Here is an 8,664-nt window from a genome sequence, read left to right as displayed (position 1 = left end):
TTCTTTATTTCTTAATAATACTGTGATTAGATTTGAGCAGGATTAACTGTTGTCATGATCACATGCAGATAGATGTTATAGCGCTCTATTACCTGGATATTAAGTCCTGTTGTCTCTCTCTCAGATGTAATGAGAGGACTTCTATCCCACCTCACTCAGCATACCTCATGGTCATTGCCCGGACACTTTTTCACTTACCTTTTGTTCTTTGCATATAATTAGCGTCCCTTCCACTCTTCTAAGTTGCTCCACTCTTGCTTTTTGTGTCCTGTATAAATAGCATTGTTGTAGATAGCTCTGGGTTAGTGTATCTACTCAGATCCACCCTCCTTGTGTTGGTATACATGCCAGCATACTTTAATAAACACATCACCAGTTAGGTTCTAAGAAGTTTTTGTCCAGCGCTGTAGAAATCCCTTTGCAGGTATAAAAATACAATGTTACATCCATCAAACCTTTTTATCTTTGGTATTTTTTGTAGATTTGACTAAAGAAGGGAAAATATGTGTTTTTGTAACAAGCTGCTTATAAGACTGAAAATTAGAAAACACAAACAAAAAGCAGCAAATGACCTTCAGAAAGCTTTTCCGTTTATAGATGTGCTTGATGTTTGTAGCCTTAAAATAAAGCCAGCTAAATTGTGTTTTAATTTAAACTCCTGTCACCTCACTCTCTAAAGACAGGAAATAACACGACTCCTTCAAATGTGGAACTATGTCTTAACAGATATCAGCTATTCGCTAATCCTCAGAGTATTTAAAAACATCTTAAACAGAAAGAGAAAAATAATGTCGAAGAAAACACAGACTCGTTACTTGCCTTTACTTAAAATACAACAAATGAGAAAGGTTTGTTCATGTCATTCTAGAGGTCCCAGGCCTTATCATTCAAGACATGTTTAAGCAAGCAATATAAATGAAGCACAGGGAAGGCTGAAAAGTACATATAGTCAAGATTTGCATCACTGAACACATGAAAAGAAAAGGTTTTTTGAATACTACACATTTTTGCATCACAATTGCTAATCTAACTTCTTAAAAATGTATCTTATTTCTATTTTGCATGTAACATTATTAGTTTTCAAGGTTTCTAATGACAACACAGCTGTTAATGTACGGGAGTAAAAAGAATAATATTTTCCTCTGAAATGAAAACTTATTGGGTTTCACAAAATGGAATCACACACACATAAAGTAGCTACAACACTAAATGTACGAGTATATTTTGTTATCTCCTGGTTTTATAATAAACCCAAACCTGCATCATAGTTTCAGCACACGTTAAACAATGTTTGTTCTGTTAATCTGTTAGTCTGTTTAGAGAATAAAATATATGATTTCATTTTCATGTGTAACTGCTCTACATGTCTCCTGTGACGTGGTTCACGTTCGAAGGAACAGACTGACAGAGTTTTGACGTTTTACATTATGACGCTGCATCATTGTTTTTGCACATTGAGATGTGTGACAAGAACGTGAGGTTGAGACTGCTTTACATATGATGGGAGCTTAGCTATTATTGCCAAAGACAATTAAAGTGCATGTTGCTTACCCACTAACTTAATGGCATATACAGCAATTCATAAAACATACATTAATATAATACTTTGCCCTATAATGCCTTTGTCTTTGTTTATTTACTTGTATACTAAGTAAACAATCCTCACATCTTTAAGACAAAGTGATATAACTGACCTCAAATTAAATAGGTTATTATAGGTTATTTAACAAACCAGGCAAAGTTTAAATGAATTTTCAAACAAGTCTTGCATTGAAAACAACAACAACAACAACAAAAATTGCCGCTCTTTCATAAATTCATTCAGATAACCAGTTCAGCATGAAATTTGGCACTTTTTCCAGCTTTCCTGTTGCACACACGGCTCAGTCATGAGCACGAAATCGCCTGAACATATTCTTTTTGTGTGGTATTTACTGCGTAAATGAGTCTAAGCAAAGAAAAGGCATGAAAACGATGGAAGCCTGTCTGATCTATGACTTAGTCGTTCAATATACTGTCCCCAATTCATATCCTCAGGCTTGAAAGCAGCACAGGTGCTGAAGCCAATCTTAAGCTGACTGAATTGATATTAAAATATTTTGTTCCTATTGTCCGAACAATTAAATATGTCATTTGATTTGTGCTTGCTGGTGATTTGTGCCAGTGTCAGCTGTAAAGTGTCGTAATTCTTAAACTGACAAACGGCTTTTTAAATATCTAATTGTCCAAAAGTAGCAATGAACCACTGGAACATGGACAATGAAAATCCCTTAGGTTGTGTGTATGTTTCTGTAGTTTTCTAACCTCCAAGCACAGGATCCTGCAAATAACTAAATACAAAATCGTGTGTATTGACTGTGCAACCACTGTCTTTTACAGAAGCTAGCATACCGAAGAATCATGGCTGTTTTCTCAACAGCAACCAAATTGTTGTGATTATGTCGATTTAGTTTGTTAATAAGGAAATAAGTTTTAGGTGGAGATCTGCAAACTTTGCCTAACACTACGCAGCTTTTTGTGTTTGCATTGATAAAACTGCTTCATTTGCATTTCCTACATGTGCAGTTTGAAGTTATGTGTGAGGACCACAAAATGGAAAACATGTTAATGTTATGCCCAAATCTGTACAAGTATCAGTGAATTAACACCCCAAACGTTTGCATTTAAACAAATTGTGAGTTTGAGTGTATAACAAATTTGTTAGACCACCAAATGTCACGTTTATACCAAAGTCTTGGTAATTATTTGTTTTCTGTGTTTCTGTGCTGGTCAGTCCACCAGTATGCACAAGCTGTGTAATCAGAATTATATGTTAAGTGTTAAAATATAATTAATGTTGTTACCCATGGGTTTTCAAATTTACTGGTTAACACAAAAAACAAAATAATAATAATGATGGTAATAATTGTTATGCACTTTTTTATTTAGTTGCCAAATTACATTTTTTTTCTTGCATTTCTGAACAGAAGTTTTACTGGTTGAATATTATGATTCATTCATTTTAGACTTTTTAGGAAAGTCCAATGTGCTGGATTAATTTTGGGTGTAAAAATGTTAATTTAGTTTATTATTATAAATAACAATATGAATTTATTTGTAAACAGGTTTCGACAGATTTATAAATATTTGTGTTTTGTTCTTATTCTGACAGGAGGCCTAATAAACTTGTTAACCAACGTAGAGAGGAACATGTTGCAGAGCTGCACAGTTTGCTAATGAATGTGGTCACATTCTCTGCAGTCGCTTTCCAATAAATACACGATTTTTTTCAGAGCCAAACACCTTGTTCATATATATTTTTTTATGACAAAAAGTAACTAAGCTTGATCCATTTCTTTGCCTAAGCTAGCCCTAGTTGCTATTAAAAGATACATTTAAGCTTATCAAAATGTTTATTTGATTGTGATTAAAATACGTAGCAACTTATTTAATATATGCTTCAAAGATTTGAATGTCTCAGTGTGTATTTAAGACTATAAAATGAACTTATTGTTGTTTTTTTCAGTTGTTCCCTGCAATGACTTCTTGTGATTACAAAAATCAACCTAACAAACTGACTTCTCATTACACAACAGCAGTAGAAAGTTATGGTACATTATGAAAACTAGTGGTTGGTTGAGTCACAGCTGGGAAACAAATTTCAGTTATTTTGATTTAAAAGTGGAGGAAACATGGAATACGGGATTAACCGGCAGTCAGCAGTCACATTGTAACAAAGTATTTTGTTCACCAGTAAACAACAAAGAGTCTTGTTTATGAGTAAGACTGAGAAGCAGCAGAAGAGGCAGACGTTTATAGGGTTGGCCAGGCTGAAAGCATTGCTTACAGCAGTGTGAGACAGAGGGATACTGTCAACGTTACTCTCTTCTGGCACACTGGCTTAGCTGAGGATATACTTTCTTTGGTTACAACCTATCGAGTGAAAAGCTGACTGCCTGTCTTGTTAGAAATGTGCTGAGGATGTGACGACTCAAAAAGCAGGATGAATTCTGTGTAAAACTAAAGATTTATCTTTCTTATAAAACAGACACAGTCATCCTTTCACGTATATTTGCATACCAGAAGAAGAAGGTAGTCAGAGTCAAGATTAAAGCTTGCCAAGGCAAGGAAACTAGTTTTTACAAATGAAAGTGTATTTCTAAAAAGATACACACTATTTACCTGGTCTCACTCTCTCTCTGTATTTGGTCATTTAAATAGAGAAATAGAGATATAATACGTGGAGATGCAGATGTAATTTCAATTCTGTTCGGTGAAGAATTATAAAGAACAGTTAGGCCATAAAGCTTCCTCGTAAAAATGAAATATGCTGTAGATAAAGCACTAATGCAGTACAGACAGGTGAGACTCTACCAAATTGAACACATTTGTGCTGGAATTTGGTGGTAAAGTAACATTTTAGACAAAATAGACCAAAAAAACTTTATATGATGATGGCGCTGATTTCAAAAGCCAAAGATTTTTCCTTAGAACACTTTTCAGGACAATCATGCAAACACATCCAGCAGAGCACACTTAAATAGCCTATAAAAGTAACACTAAAGCTGTTTCTCATTGTGGATCGAAACATTTTGCATTAAAAAGCAGTCGAGTTTGTGTTTAAAGTGTTGTGATTTTATTGGGCGAGGTCTAGCTGTACACAAACTAATATTATCTTTGAAAAAGATCCTTGAAGGCTACTTGACATTAAAAATGTAACAATATACTAAATCATTTGTTAACGCAAACTTTTACTTTCATAACGTTCGTCTCTGTTTTATACAAAGCCAGTAAGCTGCACAGTCATCAGCGAAGTATTTTTGAAACATTAGCATTTTTGTTTGGCATTGTTGTAAGAAAGTACTCAAGCCTAAATTTGTCTTACCTTTTAAGAAGTTAATAATGGTATTGCAGCAGTTACATATGAACTCAGTAACATGTGTTTAAAAGAAAAAACATAAACCTGTCCATATTTGACCTGTCCATTCCTGCTGTTGACATTCCCAAGGTAATGCTGGTTAAAGATGATGTTACCCAAAATTAGTAAATTACTAAAGCGCCCTTCATAATGTTTGGGACAAAGTTTTGCCTTTGGACAACTCCACAGTGGATTGTAAATTAAAAAAAACTGTGATTGATGAGCTGACAGTCAGCTCTAATTTAAAGGGTTTAACAGAAAAATTCAATGACTTGTTTTGCAAAGCCCCATTTTCAGAGGTTCAAAATTTCTGGGATAACATAAATTTATGTCTTAACATCAATTTTAAGACACTTTAAAAAACGAAGGACTGCATTTTTCAACCAATGTCTGCTTGAAGTCTAGAAACAATGGACATCAGCAAATGTTGTTTCCTTTGAGTTGCTCAGCTTGATCTTTACTCAAGACAAAAATAGATTTCCCTCTATGTGCTGACATACCACTTTGGATTTAATCCTCAGTTATTATGAAACTGTGGCCCTCTTCCACAGTGTGTCCTGAGCTCTGGCTCTCTCTCCTACCCCCTGCTGGTTGCTTGGCTGACTGTTGGGGCTTGCTCTCTATGTTTCAGGGTCTTTACCTTAACACCTAAAGCTCCTTGAGGTGGCTGTTGTGATTTGGTGCTTGCTGGGTTGAGACATGTGAGACTTGGGCATGGAAGAACGTCCCGTTTCTTTTACCTTGAGAAACTGTTGGGTTGCTTTTTCAGTATGATTTGGGTCCTAATCTGTTTGCACTGTTAGTGCTGTCTGATCATTTTCTGTCTGAGCATCGTTTGGTTAGGTCTGAGCAGAGAATAAAGCGCTGCACACTTCACAATGAATTCTGCTGCTTCTATCAGCAGTCACGTTGTCAGTGACCCAGTTTCACTGGCACGATGCTGGCTCCACCATGTTAGGCAGATGCTGTGTGTAACAGTCACAATTGTGTGGTGTCTCTTTAAGACAACTTAAGTTAATGTTAATGATGTCACAAGTGTGCGCCACTGCTCTCTGTAGTGTGGGAGAAGTGTGCTTGCACATGGACGTATGGACTGAGATGGACCTCATATCTTTATCTCCTAACTCAAAGTAACGTTACAGGTTGTATGAACACAACTCGCCTTGTAAGGTTGGTGAAGAGTGTGTTTATTAAAGGATGAGCACTGTGGATTTTTGCATTTTGTGGGAGAAACGTTTCGTCATCACCAGGTGACTCCTTCAGTCTCAGCTGACTGCAGCTTTCAATCTTATAAACAGGACATTTGCATAATGACTGAAACCTGCCCACTGAAGGAACGATGGGCTGGGAGGTCAGTTCCTTAATCTTAATCATGCAGATTCTCGTGACCATTGATCAACAACCACTGATCAAAACCCACTGCTCAATAACCATGAGCACCATTCACAGAGAGTTGGGGAATGGCTGCAATCACAGCATTGTAAGATGGTGACAGATGTACCCTTAGGCCCCCTCCTCAATTCAGAGATGGTCTTTCTCTTTTCACGTAAATGGCCTCCGTGACTCCGCCCTCAAACCAGCGTTCCTCCCTGTCCAGGATGTTACATCCTCATCATTGAAAGAGTGTCACTGGCCTGTAGGAGTAAATAGACTGCAGAGTCCTGGCCTGACGAGGTGGCTCTTCTGTGTTGTAGCCAGAGGTTGTTTGGTTTCCCCGATGAATAAATCCTGACAATCCTCCTGCACTTAACAGCGTACACTATGTAACTCTGTTTGTGTCGGGGGACCCGATCCTTGGGGTGGACCAGCTTTTGGCGCAGCGTGTTTTGGGGTTTAAAAGCCACAGAGACCTGGTGTTTAGAAAAAATCAACTGCTCCGATACTCCTGACACATATGGGATCACTACAGGTTTTCTCTTAGTCAGCCGTTGTCCTTCTCTCCTGGATTGGCTGGACCTTTCCAGCCAATTTCCTGCTATTTATAAGGTTGGGGAAACCTGCAGTCAGCTGAGACTGAAGGAGTCACCTGGATGAGTGACGAAACTTTTCTCCCACTGAAAACGTCCAGATGAACAGAATCAACCTTTGGTAATGTCGACGTTCTTCACCTGCAAGATTTTGTTTTAAAATTACAGTAAATTTACAGTGAAACACTTTGAATTATGATTAACCTTCAAATATTATGTCTGCTTTCTTTTTCACTAAATAACAGTGAAGCAGGCCTCACCTGCCACAAAAGCATCTGTCAGTCAATTGTTCCATTTATTTTTGAACATCTGAAAGGTAGGGGGACTACGCCATTTTATACTATACAGCTCATGCATAATTTTTGTAAAACCCCTTAAATTAAACCTGAAAGCTTGCACTTCAGTAACATATTGATTTGTGATTTCCACAGTGGTGCTGTTTAGAGGCAAAGCTGCAAAAATGTGCTGTCTTTGCCCCGAACATTCTGGAGGGCGCTGTTTTTGATCCCAAACGATTGATTCTCGATATAATGTAGACACAACCTTCAAGGGTAGTTTTAATAAAGTGCCTTTAGAAATGTGCAGATTTGACAACCCAATTCAGCATTACACATATTTAGAATTTCCATATTTACACAGAGAACAGAATTGAAAATGAGCTGTTGCACTTTGTTTGCACAATTTTACTTTACGACAGTGTGTGGGAAAAGTATCCTCACGTTCATCACTTTTTAATTTTTTTACATCTTTGTAGCTCAACTGCAATAGGGTCCGCGCAAGACTTATAGCAATGACAAAAACAGTTTGCTTTTTATTCAGTGAAATTAAAGAACTTTTCTAACTTCTGATTGAATTCACGACCTCTCGTCAGGACAATAATCCTCACGTGTATTCGCATCCTATGTGACTCTGTTGGACTCTATCAGATTTGATCATTCTTTGAAAATCATTTAAAAAAACAACAGGGTGTTTTAGTGCTTTTCCACAAGTCCATTTTAGATCCATGGAAAGAGGTATTTGTGTTATTTTGTTCCTTCTCTTGTTTTTTGAGGAAACGACATGTTAAATACACCTCAGTAGCAAAATCAACGCGTCCAGTGTACCAGTTAATTACTATAAACTTTATAAATTCGGCATTAATCATAGACCTATTGTAGTTGATTACATGATGTAGATGATTTTAAGTTCCCATCATGTGTCTGTGTATTGTTAGTTCTTCAAGGTTTTGTTTTGTATCTAAAACTACATTTTGTTTACTTGATTTTGCTCCTCAGTACAGAGTGTTGTGTTTATTTGTATTTGTGTTACTTTCTTGTTGTTTAAACCCTTGTCTTCCTTCCTGTCATGCCTCGACAACTTCTCCTTATTTGCATCCACCTTCTGCAACTAGATGAGATCACACTCCACCACGCATTGCTCAGTATACTCTTTCACCAGCTCCACACTCAGGGTGTCGTGGCAGAATTCAGCCATGGCCTTCCAAAGCGGTGGGTCTAGGAACATCTGGCACATCACATGACCCTTCAAGGTGGCAGTATGGCGCTGCAGGTGGTACAAGAACTGCTGTCGAGCCAGGGCGAGGTCTTTACCAAACATGTCGATGTTCAGGTAATACCTGGTTAAAGAAAACATCATGACTGTGTGAAAACAGTTTCCCATTCTTAGCAGTATGATTGTAAATGCAATGACCACATTATAGAAACAACACGTTCTCATCCCAAAACGTAACGTTCGACGCCATGTGCCAAATCGTCGGTATGTTACGCAGTCGGACACATGAGAACCATTTGGAATGAAACA

At 37.3% G+C, this 8,664-nt stretch overlaps 1 protein-coding gene across 3 annotated transcripts in view; it reads right to left on the bottom strand.

Annotated features, from left to right (window-relative positions):
- Nucleotides 1-805: 805 nt before the first annotated feature.
- The window catches only part of nat16 (N-acetyltransferase 16), a 41,580-nt gene continuing 33,721 nt past the window's right edge, over nt 806-8,664 (bottom strand). For all 3 annotated transcript variants that reach the window (XM_085443129.1, XM_085443123.1, XM_085443136.1), the window contains one exon: nt 806-8,479. In XM_085443129.1, the coding sequence (XP_085299255.1) occupies nt 8,251-8,479 (229 nt within the window). In that variant the 3' untranslated portion in view covers nt 806-8,250. The remainder of the gene's footprint in view (nt 8,480-8,664) is intronic.

The sequence above is a fragment of the Copadichromis virginalis genome, linkage group LG3 (assembly GCF_057382275.1).
Source record: "Copadichromis virginalis isolate Kocher_CV1m ecotype Utaka linkage group LG3, C_Virginalis_male_GT1.1, whole genome shotgun sequence".
Lineage (NCBI taxonomy): Eukaryota > Metazoa > Chordata > Actinopteri > Cichliformes > Cichlidae > Copadichromis > Copadichromis virginalis.
This window is presented reverse-complemented; position numbering and strand designations above follow the sequence as displayed.